This window comes from Erpetoichthys calabaricus, chromosome 8 (genome assembly GCF_900747795.2).
Source record: "Erpetoichthys calabaricus chromosome 8, fErpCal1.3, whole genome shotgun sequence".
NCBI classification, from domain to species: domain Eukaryota; kingdom Metazoa; phylum Chordata; class Cladistia; order Polypteriformes; family Polypteridae; genus Erpetoichthys; species Erpetoichthys calabaricus.
This window is the reverse complement of record NC_041401.2, coordinates 1285017-1304136: the sequence shown is the minus strand read 5'-3', so window position 1 is coordinate 1304136 and position 19120 is coordinate 1285017. Positions and strand designations below refer to the sequence as shown.

Sequence of the window (19120 nt, the reverse complement as noted above, 5' to 3'; positions counted from 1 at the left end):
TTTGTCAATCTGGACGTCACCCAGTGCCACCACAGTGTCACAATGGGGGTGTCAGGCTCTTTAGAGTGGCTTAGAGCCCCCAAATCTTTTCATTCAGTGCCTTTAAAAGACGGCTTTAGAAAGACCAACAGATGGCGCCCCCTATGTGAGACACCCACTCCTGTCTGATCCTCAGGTCTTTTGTGATGGCCGTCTATGAAAGGCGCTATATAGGGTGTGGACCGGTGCTCCCACTGGTGTCGAGGGGTCGGCAGGGCTGTGTGTGTGTGTGTGTGCCAGCGCCCCTCACAGTCTGCGCCCTGCACGTTTCCCCCAGTTGCCTAACTGACACAAATCTATTTTGACGATTCTGCAAAACCCGAAAACCACAAAGTTGTGAATTTTGTAAGTCGTGGAAACGGCTCACCGGATTAGGAAGTGCTAAGCACAGAAGAAAATAACTGAGCCTGAGATAAATACGCTGTCATCATCAAAGCCACCAGCACCACGCCAGGCACCCATTTGTCACATCGCATCACATTGGCCCCCAAAAAACAATACGACAGAACTCAATGGCAGGTAGAAGTCAGGAAACTGCAGGGGGCATACAGGGTGGCATCTACTCAAGTGTCAGCAGAGGGAGGGCAGGTTAACTGACTGACATTGCCAAAGAAAGTCCTCAGGCACTGCTGACATTGGCACTGCAGTGTGCCACCTTCTGACTGCCCACAGACCGAAGTCGCCAGAGTCTGGCAGCAGCTGGCATTTCAAAAGGCTGACACTGAGAGGCCAGACCAAAGTACTCGACTGGCACTGTGGCACCAGCACCTACAAATGCAGAGCCATCAGGACCAGAACATGGCATGAAGTAAATAAACGTCCACCACACTGACAACGTGGGGCCAGCTGGGCATTTGAGGGTCCTCATACTGGGCACTGTGGAGTCTCTGCTGGTTTTAAAGCTGAACTCAATGGGGTCTTCTGGGTCCAACATGAGGTCACTTGTCCTTTAGGCCACTGATTCATGGGTGGGACACCTCTGGACTCTCGACATGAGAGGCTTTGGGGGGTCCCCCACAATAGGGACGGCCATCTCTCTGACCACAGTGGACCTGGCAGGGTGCCCATTGTCCACCCTTTCAGCTCGATTGTCAGAAGGTCTTCTCCTAGGGTCCACTGATAGACCCATCCACACAATGGAAGTGCTGATTACATTGGGACCCCTTTAGGGACCCTCTATAGTGTCCACTGTCCACACCTTCATAGCTTCCAGGGTCAGACCCCTTTAGTATTCCTCTGTAGTGCAGATGGTAGGACCCTCTTTGAGAGATCCCACCAGGGCTCCCACCTTCCAGACTCTTTGTGTCTGGTTGCCTCTGGAGTTTTACATTCTGAGGGACCCTCCCACAGTGACTGGAGTGGGGTCCTGTCTGACAGACCCTTTCTTGTGTATAGCGCCTTTCTGTTGCCAGAGAGCCTATCAGCATGAAGGGACAGCTGTGTGGCTTGCAGTTTGGTCCCTTGGTCACTTGTGCCTCTTCGGTGCCCAACACTGGACCCTGGCCAGCGGGTAAAGGCTGTGTGCAGTTTGCCCGCTTCTGTCCTCACTTGCCGATAGAGCAGACCGAGCTGAAGGGTCCTCCCCAGATGCCACCCATTGGTTACAAGTAACTTGCTTTGTGGTTCTTAGGTTCCCTTTAGGGCCCCCCTATGGTGCCCTTGGTGAGGCCCCTTCTGCGAGAGGGCAGGGGGACCCCACAGATTTGTGGTGTAGTTAACAGCGGGGTCTTTTATGGAACTCAGTAGGATCACATTAGGGACCTTTGTAGTGCCCACCATTGAGACCTGTTCCGATGTCCACAGACTGACTGTAGTTTGACCACACCTGTGCCATCCACTGATGGAGGGGGCCGAGCCGAAGTGTCCTGTGCGGACCCCACCCGCCGTTAACCTCTCAATTACTTGTTGGTACTTAGGTTCCCTTTAGTGCCCACCATTGGAGTCTGCCCAGGCAGTCCAGTGTCTGTCCAATGTCTTTTCTGCTCTACCACTCTGATACGATGGGCCCACCATATTGTCCTGCCCAGGGTCTGCACACCTTTCTGGTGCCCACCTTGGAATCCTGTCTGGGGTCCAGAGGCTGATTATAGTTTGATCAGTAGGGTGGTCCCAACCACAGTGTTCTCCCCAGACTCTATTTATGGCTGAATTGTTTTTTGGTTTGTTTTGGGGTCCCCTTTCTAGTGCCCACCATTGGACCCTGCCCAGGCGGTCCAGTTTGTTTTGTGACCTTTTGCTCTGACACAGGAGCTCCAGCCTTGGGGTCCTGTCCAGGTCTGCCCACCAGGTATGGGCGAACTGTTGGTGCCCACCCTGTCCTCCCTGTTAAGACGACGGTGACGGTCACTCGGGTCCCAGAGGTCCTCGTCACACAGCGCCCTTCGAATGACAAGCACGACACAAACGGAGGCCCCCAACTCGACTCTTTGTCATTTTGTCAGAATCGCCTGCTCAGGACTTTCTATTGTCACAAATTTCAAATTCTTTCTATTGAAAAACATAAAACGGAAAAATGATGAGATTGTGAAAACCAGAATGACAAATGTGAATGAGATGAGCTCAGCGCAGCTCCGCGCAAACCTCGAAATCTCCATGCGGCACGGCGGGTGGCCGCCCGGCACTGGCGCTCCGCAGCGCGGCACTCATTTCTCACCGTCGGCAGTTTCCATGTGGTTAGCAGAGCAGGGCTCGGGCCGAGCCGTTCGCGGCTCCTTATTCTAAACCTAAAAAGCATTACTGGCATGGCGCACGTTTCCTCTCACATCCTAAACCACACATGATGTCACGCATGAAGATTTCCAAAACACGCTCGACTCATATAAGGCCCTGGCGGTGGCGGCGCAGGCTCACATCAGCAGCATGGCGCTCACCCGTCTCGCACTCGTCTCTGTGTTGCTCTGCAGGGCGGCCGGTAAGTGGCTCGACAGTGGGGGGTGCGGGGATGAAGAAGACGATGAGGAGGACACACAGAGTGGCATAGGGGTTTGGGGGGCAACTCTGAATATGGACAAAATGAGGATGAGGAAGATCAAGACTGGGCTGGGGGGCATTTGGGGGGCAAACAGAGTGGTTTAGGGGTGTGGGTACAACTCAGAATATGAACAAAATGAGGATTTGGAAGATTAAGACTGGGCTGGGGGACACTGGGTGGGCACACAAAGTGGCATGGGGCAACTCTGAATATGAACAAAATGAGGATGAGGAAGATCAAGACTGGGCTGGGGGGCACACAAAGTCGCATATGGGTATGGGGGCCAACTCTGAATATGAACAAAATGAGGATTTGGAAGATTAAGACTGGGCTGGGGGCATGGGGGGGGGGGGGCACAGAGAGTGGCTTAGCAGCCAAGGCACTGGACTGCAGGGTCCATGCCAGCCTCTAACCCTCAGTGAGTCACATTAACAGCTGTGGACTGGGGAGGAGGGACATTGACTTGGGAAAGGCGCTATATACCATAAAGGTGCTCTCTGGGATCATTAGAAGGGCGAGGGTGAGCTTCAGCTGGCATCATAGCGTTCACCCTGCCAGACTTCAAAGGCACTAGACGGGCGGACGCTTGCACCGCTGCACCATTCCTTTATTTCTCTCAAGTGCTGACGGTGGTGGCCACTTTGGCCTCAGCTGAGCCAAGCTGTGGTGTCCCCAAGGAGCCCTGGTGACGGTCAGCTGGCTGTCCTCGGTGAGGATGTGGCTTCGTGGTGCTCTTTGTCACAAACCACAGGTGCTTGGTTGACTTTCTCTGTCGATGGCTGACATTTCCATATGAAAGCCGCAGAATCCATCAAAGAGCTTTTATGAGACGAGAAGTGCCAGCCTCCCTGGCATAAGGCGCTATATAGTGTAGGCACATTAACCCAGTGAGCCGGAGGGTGGGCTCATCCACCCCTGATGTTTTCTCTCTGTCTTTCAGCCCTCCATATCTACCAGCCTTACCGTGTGAATGCCGACAATGATGGACTGGCACAGCTGGCATGCAGCTTCAACCACACAGGGAGAGGGCAGGAGCTGCGGGTCACCCTGCTCCGAGGCCTGTCAGGCAAAGATGTCGTCTGCATGTCCTCCTTCCAGCTGCCCAACACCAGCCTTGAGAGTGACGAGCCACTCAGCTGCCAAGGGAATGCGAGTGCCAACAGACTGGACCTGACCGTGCCCGGCCTGAGCGGCGCCGACACAGACTTCTACCGGTGCAAGGTGGAGATCTTGTACCCGCCTCCATACCGCCTGGGACTGGGCAGCGGGACCCTGATCTATGTGTCTGGTAAGGATGGTGAAACCTCCTCCTCCCCCCAGTTTGAGCCCCCTATGCCAACTTCTTATGGTGCCAGGCTTGTATCTCGAAAGCAAATACATAGGGAGCTCCTTGTAGAGAGCATGCGCCCAGCAGTGGAACATGTGCCCTCCTCCGCTCGCCTTTCATGTGCCCCTTCATCGCGGGCGCGGAGTTCCAAAACAAAGCAGCAGAGCGAGAGTCACATGACCCCAGTGACGTGTCTACCAGCGAATCAAACGCTTCTTTTGAACTCCACCGAGAAAACCCCTTCTTGCGGTTTCTGAGGCAGCCTGGCACCTCTCCTACACCCGCCTCCCACCTGCCAGGTAACGCTGCCGTTCTGCTTCTTCTGTTTTCAGAAAGACCACCGTGTCCAGCCAAGGAGCACAGCATGGACTGGGTCTTCATGGCCGTGCCGGTGACCGTGGTGGTGTGCACTGTCATCATCATCATCAGCATCCTGGTCTACAGGGTAAGTGGATCATCATTTTGGGTTGGGGGGGGGGGGGCAGACCACCAAGCATGGCAAATACAGAAGAAGAGCTGGGCATGTGGCCACTTCATGTACAGGCTGGGGAGACCTGCAGGTGGCACTAGAGTCGCGTAAACTGGGGAGGCAGCATTATATAGAAACTGCAGAGAGACCAGTAGGTGGCGCCAGAGACTCCTTCAGTTGGGGGTCTGTTAGGACTGCAGTTAAAGAGCCAGCTGACTGTAGGGGGCACTAGAACTGTACCCACAAATATGGGGCTTATAAACGTGTAGTACCGGAGGAGAACAGCAGGTGGCGCCACTGATACACACACACACTCTCTGGGGCTTACAGAGAACCAGAAAACAGTCGGCGGCACTAAAACACGCACACCCATCAGTGGGGTACCAGCAGGTGGCGCTAGAGCACTGCATACACAGACGCCTTCAGCAGGGGTCTCATAAAACAGAACACAGAACCTTAAGTGTGGGACTCAAGGTGGCGCTACAGCTAAGCAGACAGTCACTTCAGTGTGGGGCTCTACAGAAAGTGGAGACGCCTGCAGGAGGCGCTAGAGCCATACAGAGAGGAGCCGTCACCATGGGCTTATTGAACCAGCAGGCTGTAGGGGGCGCTAGAACTGCACTCCCAAATGTGGGCTTTAAAAATGTGTAGAACTGCACACACACACCAGGAATACACACAGATACGTATAAGGCCTCAGTGTGCAGCTTACACACCACACAAACCATCAGTGGGGTACCTGCAGGTGGCGCTAGAGCTGAGCAAACATGGGGCTTATTAAACAGGTGGCACCAGAACCTTAAGTGTGGGGCTGGCAGATATGAAGAACCAAGTTGGCACTAGAACATGCACACCCTTCAGTGGGGTACCTGCGGGTGGCGCTAGAGTGCTGTATACACAGGGGGCTTGTAGAGTCAGTGGGCTGTGGGTGGCACTACAGCTGTGCACGCGGGTGTTTGAGTGTGGGGGCTTCTAAACATTTAGAACATGATGAGACACAAGAACCTCCAGCATGGGGCCTGTAGAGACAAGATGATGATGATGACGATGAAGACCCCTACACAGTGCCACCAGAAGACGAGCTGTAGAGCCAGATGAGAAGTGCAGGTGGTGCTAGGCCTTCACACACACACACACACACACACACACACACACTCGCTTCAGTGTGCACTTGAGTCCCCGACGGCTGGCAAGCGGCCGCAGAGCAGGCTGTGGGTGACCATCAGATTACGCAGCTCTCCTGTCCTGCTCCCAGGCTCTGTGCCCTCCCTGTGCCCAGCTGGGTGGTCACCTCTCAAACATGCAGCCTCAGGCCCACTCACTGTGGGATGGGGGGGGGGTCTGTTCTTTATAGCGGCTGCCCCCCACAGTGCTGCAGTGATCCTGATGGTGTCCCACTTGAACAGACCCGTTTGCGTGTGCATTTCTGTGCCTGGGCACTATATAAGAACAGGGAGTGACCAATGGCGGCTGACCACTAACTGTGCCCCTCTCCTCTTTGCCTTGCAGACCCTCAACCGGAGAGTGAACTCCGAGTACGTGGATACGGCGCCGGTGATTCCAGAGAAGATGAAGACAAACAGTCGCTATGTGCTGTTTTGATGTCGTCTTTGGTGACAGAGCTGTGCCCGCTGCCACCACCTCACACACGCACATGTAGGCACACACACACACTCACAAGCAGGCACTGACCTGCTCCAGCAGATGGCGGGTGCTGCAGGTTTGGCACCGTCATCCTTTGTCTGGCGTTGTCTTAGGCGATGGTTAAATTTTCTGTGAAAAGCAGCAGTTGCCTAAGTGGGCATTTAGAAATATCATTTTGATATGCAGAAGACATGTGACATTCAAAGAGTGCTCAATGGCAGGAGAGCTGGCAGGCCTGGCAATGCCCACCTGCCAGCTTGGACATCCTGCCTCATGTTGTACATTCAATGTGTAGTAATAAAAGACTGTGGTCAATGCAGACTGGCGTCCTCTGCTCATTTCACGCCACCAAGGAGACACACATGGAGTGGGCATGGGGGCACTGGGCTCAGAGATCTGCTGGGTGGGGGAGGGCTTGTCCTCTCTGTCTGTAGGAGAGCTGTGACTGTGCCAGGCCAGCAAGAGCCAAGGGATGGGTAGATGGCACTTTGAGACCCCGGCCCATCGGTTAGCTGTGATGGGGTGCCCGCCGTTCATGAAAGGACATGCGCCAGTGAGGAGACACCAAACAGCTTACTGTCCACGTCTTCCCATATGTTTGGAAATCCACACAAGCCCAAGGAGAACAAACATGACTGGGAATTAAGGCAGCGCTGCCCGCTGCACCACCCTGCCATCCTACAGATGTCTGTGATTGTAAAGCCACGTCATTACGAATGGCATGATATAAAATGAAGCCTGTGCTTCAGTAGTAACCCCAGAGCTGGGACTGTGAAAAACAACACGAGGAGACCCCCACACTCGTCTGGTGAGCCCACCCTGGTCTTTTCGTGTTTCCACTTCAACTCCACGACTCCATAGTTTGTTCCCGATTCTCACAACTGCTTCGGGGGGCTTTCAGGCTTCAGTCCCAAATGCACTTCCCCTTAGTCTCCACTAGGGGTCCTCGGGCTCTTGAATTGCTATAAAAAGCACCTTGTGGGCTCAACATTGTGGGCAGTGACACCCGTATTGGCACATGCTGATCAACATGTCACCGCTGATTGGTAAGGGATATGTAAGGCACTATATAAGTGGCAGATACTGTAGGTAGATGTGAAAGGTGCTATATAATATATAAAGGGTTATACTACCTTGCCAGGGCGGCATGGTGGTGCAGTGGTAGCGCTGCTGCCTCGCAGTTAGGAGACCTGGGTTTGCTTTCTGGGTCCTCCTGGCATGGAGTTTGCATGTTCTCCCCGTGTCTGCGTGGGTTTCCTCCCACAGTCCAAAGACATGCAGGTCAGGTGGATTGGCGATTCTAAATTGTCCCTAGTGTGTGCTTGGTGTGTGGGTGTGTGTCCTGCGGTGGGTTGGCACCCTGCCCAGGATTGGTTCCTGCCTTGCGCCCTGTGTTGGCTGGGATTGGCTCCAGCAGACCCCCGTGACCCTGTGTTCGGATTCAGCGGGTTGGATAATGGATGGATGGACTACCTTGCCACAAAACCTCTGTCTTCATTACCTGAAATAAATGGCTAACCCTGAAATGATGGCATCGCCCTCTAGTGTCTGAACTCTGGCATTGACGGTGACCCTAACAACATCGCCCTCTGGTGGAGTAATTACTTTTAGGGTCCTTCCTGTCCTGTGCACCCTGGCATTCTTACTTCCTTGTGCTCATAAACGTGCAACATGCTGCCACTTTATTTGAAGCCTTTGAAAATTGTGAAGACCCTGAAGGGGTCCTGAAACAGACTGGGGGAGGGTGTGTGTGTAGGAGTGGGGGGGGGGGGGCACAATGTGTCACTTGAAGATTAGACACATGAGAGCCTTGGTTCACCATGGAGGGGCAGCACTGAGCCACGACATGATGGAGGGTCTTCACTCGGCCGTCTCTGCTCAGACTGTGGCGCTTCAGGCCACGCCCCTTAGTCCCACCCTGCACCTGGCTGGTCTCCGCCCCCTGCAGTGCCATTTTGTGTTTTTGGAATGTGGCAACCTGGGCATCAGTGTGCCTCATGCCAGGCTTGGCTGCGTTTTTGCTTAATTTAAATATTATTTTGTATGTTGTGTGATTGGGTGGGTTTCTTTATTTCTGTTATTGTGTATTGTTTTGTTTCACTCCCTGTCTTTGTATGATGTCATTTATATATTGAATTGTCTTTTCACGCCTCGCCTCCTGCCCTTAATATGCCCACATGCCTGGCAAGAGGGGCACTCAGGTGTTGACCCCCCCCCGACTTGTCCTCTTTGTGTTGAGTCCAAGGGGGTGAGGCCCCCTGGCACCACTGCCTTCATAAGCTGGTAAATGCCGCGGGGTGCTGATGTCCGCTCATGGTGGTAGGTTTTTGGGGGTCTCCTGGTGTGTTGCTTTGCTTTTTGACTTTCTGCTTTATGGAGCCCCCCCTTTTGATATTTGGGCAGTGGACTGCGTCAGTCAGCTCTTTGTTTGTCTCTCGAGGCCAAACCTTTTTAACCCTAATTTCTAATATTCTAAATCTGGTAAGTCCTTGTAGACGTTCAGAGCTCCCACTGTGTACTCAGACCTCACACTTCTGCCACCTTCACCGTCCATTGAAAGTCAGCGTCCACAAATCTGTCTGCCCCTGCGTGCTGTCGCGATTCGGCCGCCTCTCCATTATCTGCTCTTCCTACCAGCTTGACGTCTTCTTCATTAAAACAAAAGCGGCCCCACACTGCCCCCTGCTGGTCACCACTCTGAGGAGGTCACCATCACCCTCTGCTTCCTGTGTCTGAGCCAGTTCTGCACCCACCTACACCCCACACCCTGAACTGCCACTTCTTGTAGTTTGATGCCCACCCTCTCATGTGGCACCTTATCAAATGTTCCTGAAAGTCCACATCAGCTCCTCTCTGGTCGTATCCTTTTGTTTCCTCCTCATTGAATTCCAGCCTGTTAGTTAAACACGACCTCCCTCTTCTGAGCCCACGCTGACTGTCCTGTCCCTGCCAGGTGTTGCTCCATCTTCTCCTTAATATTTCCTTCCATTCATTTTTCTGTGATGCCCATTAAGGTTACTGGCCTATTGTTGCTCTGCCCTTTTTATATAATCGGATGATATTTGCCATTTTCTAGTCCTTCAAAATCTCTTCAGTGCTCAGTGACTTCCTAAATCTGTGTCAAGGGTCTCTATCTGCACTCGCTGGCCCCCTTAAGACCTCTGTGGTGAACATCATCTGCTCCTGGTGATTTGTGTGATGTCAGCCTATTTCATCTCAGCTGCTCTTCTCTCTCTAGACTTTCTAAAGCTCTCCTTAGTAGTCCCTGTTACTGCTCTGAGGTTATCCACTCCCTCACACGTGAAGACCTCATTCAAATGGGAGTTTAGGGGGTCCGCTATTTCTTTCAATTCTCCTTTTACTATTTCTGATGCACTTCACCTCCTCCTTGACTTTTCTTTTACTGCTAAAATCCTGAAAGAATCTCTTTGGCTCATCTTTCGCCTTATCTGCCATATTCCTCTCTTACTGCCTTTTAGCTTCTCTAATATCCTTCTTAATGGTTGCCCTCATGTTTTCAAGTGCCCCACGATTCACACTGGAGTTACTGGTCTTTACACGTCTTGCTTGTCTGTTTTCTTACATTTCCTATTAATTCGATATGTCGGTCCGTCCCTGTCCTTCATCACATGTGACACATTTCTCAATCTGCTCCACTGTCCCAGTCTCTCCTCCTCAGACTTGGCCACATTTCCTCCAAATTTGCCCCACTAAAGTTCAACTTAACAATTTTAGTCTTTGCAGCCTAAAACACAAGAGAATTGTATTATATGACGGTCACGTGACCCTAGAGGTCCAATCACCTCGAGGCCCTCAGTTCTCTCCTGATTATTACTGAATACTCAATCCAGAGAGGCCTCACCCCACGTTAACATACGGAGTTATAAAACTGTCACCGCTTACTTCTCAAACCTCCTGCTCTTGTGCTCTGCCATTTGCCAGGTTATCCCAGTTAATATTCAGGTAGTTAAAGCCCCCCATGATTATAACCTCCCCATATAAAAACTAAAAAGATGTCTGTATTGGGTGGTCTCTAACGCACTCCTAAAATAAGGCCAGTTGAAGCCAGACGTCCTCACTAAGATGGGGTCCACTGCCCAACTGAATTCTCTTTGACATAAACAGCAAGCCCACCTCCTTTTCTGTTCTGTATCATGTGTATCCACTCGTCGCCATCTTTGTTATTTAGCCAGGTCTCTGTTATGACTTTAATACCAGAATTATGCCAAGAGCAGATTCACCGATGGTGGGCACCTTTTGTCACATAATCTAAAGGGTGTCACTTGATGAACAAGCACGCCAAACACAACAGATCACTAAATGGATCCTTTCCTGACGTTTAACATTTTAATGGCTTATGACATGTGAACATCTCCTAGGACCCCACAGTGTGTGTGTGTGTGTGTGATGGACTGGCACCTCATCCAGTGACTGATCCTGCCCTGAGTGAGTGGTTCAGGGTGTAGCGCTGCCACATCTAAGATGTTCTGTGTTTTCAGCTCTCTGTCTGCTTTGCCTGTGCGGGTGTTACGGTAGCCCACCCCACCAGCGATTGACAGCGGCGCCCCCCCCAGAAGGCGGGACATCCAGTTTCCTTTGTCTGGTGGAATTTGCATAAATTGCGCCGTTTTTGAAAAGGAGTGGAGAGCGGCCATTGAGGGGAAAAAAATGGACAGAAAAGAGCGAAGTGAAGTGGTCAGCATGGGCCGTGAGAGAAAGGCCAGCAGGTCGCTTTGGACGCACGTTTCACATTCCGGGACTTCTAGCGGACTCACAAAATGGCGCCGACTGACTGAGCAACTTTTTACAGTTAAGATTTTGAGTCTGCGGTGGGTTGGCACCCTGCCCTGGACTGGTTCCTGCCTTGTGCCCTGTGTTGGCGAGGATTGGCTCCAGCAGACCCCCGTGACCCTGTGTTCGGATTCAGCGGGTTGGAAAATGGATGGATTTCGAGTTTTTTGGGTCGGCTGGCATTCGACGATTCAGTCACCGGCCGTTAACGGCAGTGGGGGTCTGGCGTGTGATTTTCCCACTGTGTGTATTTTTATTTGCACGTTTAGGGGGCTCTTGTGGGTCGGGGGGATTGCCACTTGACTTTATTTTTTTGTATATTTCTCATTGCTTATGGACGTTGCCTTACAGCTGTTTTTTTATGTATTCATTCGTCGGGGGCACACGGTGGGACGCTGCAGGGTCTGATGTTGGGCTCACGTGTTTATCAGGCACCTTAAAGTCAGGAAGGTGAGTGGAGGCGAATTCAGGGTCTCGGGGGGCCGATTCATTACAAGGAAGATGGACAGACAGACGGTCACAGCCCTCTAAACACCTAAAGGTGGTCTTCGGTGCTCCAATATGAGCAGACGGCTTCAGTTTCAAACCTGAAAACTCCAAGCGGTGTTGACCCCAAAACAGAAAATGCAATGCCAGTTAAAGAAACTTAAGAAATGCCAAACCCCGGACCCCCACCCTAAGTCTCTGCCTGCACCTCGCTGCTTTAGGGGACGTCAACTGCTACCATGAAAGGCACTCGACTCTGACGACTTCACCGGACCCCCAAGGTCACCGCAGTCGAGATTTGCTTTTGTGCTTCGCTGGAAATCCAAACCTTCTCCATAAAGTCAGGAAAACGAATGGGAGGAACACAGAAAGGGGCGGGAGGAGACGGCAAGTGTCCGCCCCCTAACCAATCACACACGGGCGTTGAGATGAATGGGCGGAGTGTCGGGCACTGCTTATTGCTGACTTGGCTGCCACTGATTGGCTAGAGGTGAGGAAATCCAAATTTAAACAGGGGGGTCATTCAAGTTGAAAATTCCCCCCCCCACACTTTTTTTTTTTAATTCCTCCATGTTATATTTTCGTCCCCCAATGAATTTCTTCCCATTTTTAGACCTCACTTCACTGTTCTGATTGAACCACAAAAAGAAATGTAGCAGGTGGTGGGCTGAAGGCTACTGTGTCACCTGAACTTGAAGCGGACCCCCAAAACGAGAGCAGCAAGGAGCGTGAGAACATGGAGGAGTTGTGAGGACAGGCAGAAAAAAAAGACGGAAACCACATGAGAGCTGAGGAGTGACACAGAAACCAAACATCAAAATACATCAAGTGACAAGTGACACCTGATAGCCATCAGAGCAGAGCACGGCAGCTCAGACACACAAACATCACAGGTCAGGAAATTTAAACAGAAATCAGAAACAAAAAGTAAAAACACGAGTGCTTTGAGCAGGTGAAGGCGCTATATCAATCAAACTCTTATTCTCAACTCCTGTCACTTTCATTGAGCTACCAATAAACGTCACCTACAGCTCACTAGCAGTCACACAAGGCGCAGTTCACGTCACTTCACCGCCAACCACAAGCGGTGGCCATTGACTCAGGTGTGTGGACTCGACCCAGTGTCACCATCAGTGTCAGGCAGGGCCACATGCTGACATTCACAACACATTTTTTACAACTCTGTGCCTTACAAAGCTGAATTCTGATTGGACGTCCTCATCTCCAGGGAGGGCGTGGCTTAAAGTGATTGACACCTTACAGTACATTAAGGTGGGCTTCTCGACCTCAGGTAAAATGGGCCAAAGCAGAGCATTCAAGAGACACAGAAAGGTCCAAAATGGTGAAATGCCTCTCAGACAGAAAGTGACAAAACTACTGAGGTCTGATCACAGGATGAGCAAACGGCTTGTTCTGCAAATCGTCATCATGGTCACCAAAACCACAAACGACTTGAGAAGGACTGAAGATAAAGCCACCAGGAGGCCACTAACGACCAGAACTGCAAGGTCAGAGGGGTCCGGGTGCTCAGAGACACGGCCAAGGTGAAGAAGGCTGGTGCCTTGTTTTGGGATAGTGGCGCAGGGGTGCCCCCTCAGTGGGTTTCGCTTTGGATTTTCTGGTTTCATTGACAGCTTGAGGACTTTGGGTTTGTTTTCAGTTTGCCTCCTTTTTTGTATTTTCTTCTATTTCTTCTTTTTTTTTTATGAATCCTCCTTTAATGAAGATTCTGTTGTCTCTTTTCACGCCAGGGGTTTATGGTAGTCCTCACTCTTGTGTGGTATTCTGATTGTATTTTGGGACTCTGCTTATATATTTGTGAACGTCAAAGGTGGACGTCTGTTTGCCGCTCGGCCAGCAGGGGAGTGAGCCTGTCCTGAGCCAGCGGGTTTCCATTCTGGCCTGCTTTGTGGTCATATCTGGGGGGCTCAGACCAACACACAACACTACACTTCAGCTTTCTTGTAGATGTCCAAAATGCCAGGCGCTGCCGTGATGCCAGCTTTACTGCCAGCGCAGGTCTGACGAGTTGTTGTGCAGCTGCTGAGGCCACACCCCCTAGCAACAGTCCGTCACATCTAGACAACCGAACCACAACCCAACGAGGAACAAAATGGTGCCACGGTGATGACCTGACAAATGCTAATTCGAGTGGTGTGCGCTCAAGAGTCTTCACCGTCCAGAGTGTGAAAACGGGCTCTTCTAGCCCTCCACAAATCAGGACATCCGCCCCGATGCCCACTGGCCGGCGAGTCTGAAGAAGGATGAGCTCACCACCAAAATGGTGGAAACAGCTGAAGGAAATAAAGACCAAGAGATGCAGACGACGACTACGAGTGCCCAGCTCGACATCACACTAGAGGGGGCCCTCAGGCATGGGGGGGGGGGGCACAAGACAGCTGACCGCATGAATGACGCGGCGCCAGGCAGCACCAGCCACTTCTTCTTTGTCATCCTCATCGTGTCCACTGACCTCTGAAAGTCAAACACACCACGGCTTGGACAGACGGATTGTCACTGACGGGCCACGGTGGTCACAGCAGGTCACCATGAAGGTCTGGAGAGTGACTGACCACAGTGGCGCTTGTCAGCCTTCACTCACACTTCGCTCAGCAGATCGACCACCCTTGGGAGATAAAGAAAGGCCCACAGGACACAACTTGAGACCCGGAGACACGTGGTCAGCCTGTTCATCGTGTCCTCCCAATGACGTGGCTGCTTCAGATTCACCCGATTCAGTGACTCTTGACACCTTTGGGGTCACATCCTAGGGGGCACACTCCCTGCTGGCCCAGGCAGGTGATGTCCTGCACTCTAAAGCTGATTGTTCTGTAAGGCGCTATATAGTCTGCTGCATTTAGCTGTGAGGAGCACAACATTCACTTAGAGTCTGGGTGGCACTGCCGTTACAGGTGCCAGTCGTTTGTTCCAATCCCAGGCTGGCCACTGATGTGCTGACCTGGCAGGTCGGTGCCCAAAGTGTGGCACATGTCAATGAGGTAGGTCCTGATCTGATATAGTGCCTTTCAGGGACCACGATGACCAGCACATGGAGGGCCTGTGAAGACCCCGGGGCTCCATGGTGTCCTTTAAGGGTGGGCGGCAGATGTAGGACAGCGTCGGAAACATCAGGAGCACAAAAACAGGAAATGTGGTTTACAAGCACCATGGAGGAAGCCATCAGGCGGCACGGCAGGCAGCAGAAGCAGGGGGCCCGACTGGCACAGCTGCAGCGTAGGGCAAGCAGGTCTGAGTTAAAAGGGGCGCCGTGAGCGTGCCGGCTTAGGGGGTCTCATCTTAACATCACTCGCCGAGGAGGAGGACACAAGGACCTCAAAGGGGTGCTGGAAAAGGGTCAGTGGGGCAAATCAGTCAAAGGATCAATCAGTCAGGAAAGCAAGTCAATCAATGAATCAATAAAACCGATCAGTCGAGCAAAACCTCAATCGGTCAGTCAGTCAGCCCCCCCACTCCAGTTAATCGACACGATCTGTGAAGTCCATGAAGCGGTCAGTAAATGATCAATCAATCAGGTCTATCAATTCAAGTAATCAATGAATCAGCTGAGAGGAAATGCAACCATTCACTCCATCAATACAATCAGTCAAGAATCAGCTGACTCAACCAATCAGGAAAGCCGTCTGCCCCTCAATTCAACCAACCACTCGTCTCATCAATGAACTAATAACCATAACAGCCAATCAGCCCACCACGGTCTTCCCCTTATGATAATGAGTCTGAGTCACACCTTGGCTCCTCCCCCAGGTGGGCAGTGGGCGGTGCTACACCAAAGGCCCCGGCCTGCCACAGGCTGCGCTCTCATTGCTGCCTGACAACATGCTGCCCGGGTTACTGCTGCTGGCGCTCTGCCTGGGGCACCTGGAGGGTGAGTGCTTGCCGGGGGTTGCCAAGGGTGGGGTGGGCACCCGCTTTTCCTGTTGGTTGCTTTTGCTCTCAGTGAGGCTCTTTGATCTTTTTTTTTTTTTTTACCCTCAGCTCAGCTCAACTGCAGGCTTCTACTTCTGTAGTTAGTGCCTTTCATGGTGCCAGTCACATGAGCAGCGGCTGTCACTTTGCCAAGGCCTGAGGTGTCTGGAACATCTTAGTGGGGGCTGGGGGCATCTGCAAGGGTTCAGAGCCATTCCCACCTAGAGGGCTGTGCTCGCCCACTGTTGGTGCGAGTAAGTTGTTTCAGATGCAGGCAGGTGGCACGGTGGCCCTGTGATCTCACACACTTGAGACTGGCACTGAGACTTGAGACTACAACTGGCACCTGACAGAAGCCCTGGTCTAGACTGGCACTGCTTCCCAGCTCACCAGATGCAGGCAGGAAGCTCAGAATGCCCACACCCCATTGCGGTGATGCCAAGGCACATGCCGCGGGTAGTAGATGAGTGCCCCACTCATCTTGCTCATCTCGTTTCAGCCTTCGAGGTCGTGCAGTCTCAGCGTGCGCTCATCACCAGTGGCGGGGAGGTGTCCCTCAACTGCTCCTATGAAATTCCACGCCCTAAGGCCGAGACGGTCCATGTGTTCCTTCACCGGGTGATCCACAACGACACGACGTCCTGCATCAAGAGCGCGGGCACCTCAGTGTACGCCTTCAAGTGTGTCATGATACCTCAGGATCACAACAGCACCCACGCCAGCTTCACGCTGACCATCTTCAGTCTCGACAAGGAGGACGAGGACATCTACATCTGCAAAGTGGAGAAGCGGAAGCCCTTCCCATATGAGGACGGAGCGGGTGTGGGCACCATGGTCCTCAGTGCCACAAGTCCAGCCACCCAGCTGCCCAATGAATGTGAGTGCACGCCTGGCTGTAATGTCACCAGGGCCCGGTGTGTGTGGACAAGTCCCCATCAGCTCTCTCTCTGTCTGTCTCTGTAGGTGACAAAGTCCTAGAAATGCAGCCGGACCCGCTGCTGGTCACCGTGGTTGTCATTGCAGGGATTCTGCTGCTGTACAGCGTGGCCATCAGTGTCAGCTGGGGACTTGTAGAGGTAAGTACCTGGCGTGGGCACCGAGGGTCCAGGGCACTGCCACTCCGCTCAACAGCTCTGCCTTCTTGTCTTTCAGAGACGGCGGCGGGCTGCCATGAAGCTGGACAACAACTCGGAGTACATGGACATGCGCAAAGGGCTGGCCAACGGAGGGGGCCGCAGACTGGACCACTGGAGTGCCACATAGCGGGGGCACCACAACTGGCGTGTGAGCCAAAGGGACTGAGGACGAGAGCGGCCAGGCACCATGATGGACACTGCATGGGCCTCACTGCCTGGGCCTTTATCTGCTAGTGTTGTACACTTGAGGGGCACCAGAGAGACCACTTCATGTTTTACTCATAAAAAAAACAAAAAAAACGTCAACTGCTGTTTTTATTTGAGCTGGAAAAAAAAAAAAACGAAAATGGAAAAAATAAATCAGGCGGCCGTCGCGGGCGCGAAGTCGAGGTGCAGCCGTGCCTCCCACGGGGCACAGGAGCAAAGCCCGCAGGGCAGTGTGGTGTGGTGTGGCGCGCATAATGGATCCTTCTGGAACTGGGGGCTCTCTGCCCCTCTGGCTGTCACCTCTTGCTCTAATTATGCCGACGCCACACTGAAGACCAAGCCAGCAGTGGCACAGGTGACACAAACGACACCAAGGACGAGTGACACTACCAAACATCCGAGCTTTAAAATTGGCTTAATGGGGGGGAGGCATACAGGGGGGCTTCCTGCTGCCTTTGATCAGATAGCCAATTCACGGAGCTCCCACACGGGCCCCAGCAGAGCATCTCATAACAGCACAGATTGGGGGGCCGCCGTGTGGTGGGCTGCACAGCTGGCAACAGCAGGTGGGATGAGGGACGGCAGGACGCTTGGGCTCTGAGCTGCAGCTGGGTGGGAGTAAAGAGGAACGGCGCTGTGGTGCCCGAAGTCGAGTGCAGGAAGTTATATAAGTGTGTGTGTGTGTGATGACACAAGTGTGTGAAGTGTGGCACAACGGGACACGTCTCAAGGGGCTTCGATAGTGGGCACACATGGACCTGGCATATGCCATGCCACCACTGAGCTGCAGGTCAAGTGCAGCGGCTTAATGGACTGCCAAAAGTTTCAGGCTGCTAATTTGACGTGTCGGCTACTGGGACTCACGGTGCCCACTGTCAAATGATCTGGTGGCACAGGTACAGGCAAATGAGGTCAGACCATCTAGTGGATGTTTGTAATGCTGAGATTCAAATACATACAGCCACCGACTGGCTGGCACACGTGATGTGACTGTGCTCACCATGCCCCTTGGGCACACTGACCCACTGCAGATGGGTGACACAGAACATTAATAACAATGGTGGCCGACCTGGCCAAGGGTGACACTGTGAAACTAAAGGCCAAGCTATACCAGGCAGTGCCCAGACGCCAGGTATGGATGATGTCATCAGGCTGACAACTGCGACAGGACAACGAGACATGAGACTGGAACTGACTGGTGGACAGAAGGTACCCCCCCCCCCACCTTTGTAGACTCGCCCAGCGGGCACAAAAACCTGCCTAGAAGGAAAAGCAAGAAACAAGAGGAGCTGAGGCTGAGAAATAAGGAAGGAGGGCAATGGCACAGTACTGGGTGAGAAAGGGGCACACGGCGTGTTACATCATCATACTGGGTATACTGGGGACTCGCGTGCGGTGCCTTGAGGTCACTGGCCGAGTGACAGATGCCTGGAAACAGGACCAGCAGTGTTGTCATATATAGGGGCACCACTGACTGGCATGACAGAATACAGGGCTCAAGTGGCATCCACCAGGGTTTGGGTCTCAAGTTGTCCTTACGTGGAGTTTGCTTGTCCTTCCCGTGTCGACATCGGTTTCCTGCCACATGCTGGTTGGGTGGACTGGCACTGCTGTGTGTGATGGGCTGGCGTCCAGTCCCAGTGCCAGCTGTTGTTCCTGCCTCGTGCTCAATGCTTCAGGTAAGCAGGTGTGGAACACAGATGGACGGGTAGAAGGGTCAGACAGTGGACAAGGGGGGCTTCTCCACACACCGTACAGATGGACTACGAGATGGAGGCGAGTCGTGGGGGGCCTGGAGTGACCACAGCTAGACCCTGATGACCTGGTCCATGAGGACTGTGCTGAAGCTGCAGGAAGTGCAAGTCAAGGCGAGTGGCGCAATAAAAATGGGCATTGCATGTCTGCAGCAGGTGGTGACGGGGCAGCTTGTGCTAATAAGGTGCTGGAGGGATGGTGGTCTCCACGGTGTGTGTGTGTGTGCTTGGGCGCTGATTTTAAATTTCAGATTTACTTGTATGTTCAATTAAACAAACTGGCACCAATGCCAGGCTGATGAAGGCACCTTTGACCCATCCCTGGCACTGCTTGACCTGCGGATGTTGCACTTAAATGGCTCAAATGGT

General features: G+C 52.7%; 2 protein-coding genes across 2 annotated transcripts; both read left to right on the top strand.

Moving 5' to 3' along the window:
• Nucleotides 1–2884: 2884 nt before the first annotated feature.
• Nucleotides 2885–6774, top strand: cd28 (CD28 molecule). Its single transcript, XM_028808157.2, has 4 exons — nucleotides 2885–2950; nucleotides 3951–4298; nucleotides 4670–4782; nucleotides 6316–6774. Exons 1-4 carry the CDS (start codon nucleotides 2899–2901, stop codon nucleotides 6406–6408), a joined length of 606 nt encoding a protein of 201 aa, XP_028663990.1. The 5' UTR covers nucleotides 2885–2898; the 3' UTR covers nucleotides 6409–6774.
• An 8573-nt stretch (nucleotides 6775–15347) lies between these two features.
• Nucleotides 15348–17243, top strand: LOC114656494 (T-cell-specific surface glycoprotein CD28-like). Its single transcript, XM_051930989.1, has 3 exons — nucleotides 15348–15613; nucleotides 16154–16730; nucleotides 16807–17243. The coding sequence occupies exons 1-2, from the start codon at nucleotides 15565–15567 to the stop codon at nucleotides 16615–16617; spliced, it is 513 nt and encodes a 170-aa protein (XP_051786949.1). The 5' UTR covers nucleotides 15348–15564; the 3' UTR covers nucleotides 16618–16730; nucleotides 16807–17243.
• The last annotated feature ends 1877 nt before the right edge of the window (nucleotides 17244–19120 follow it).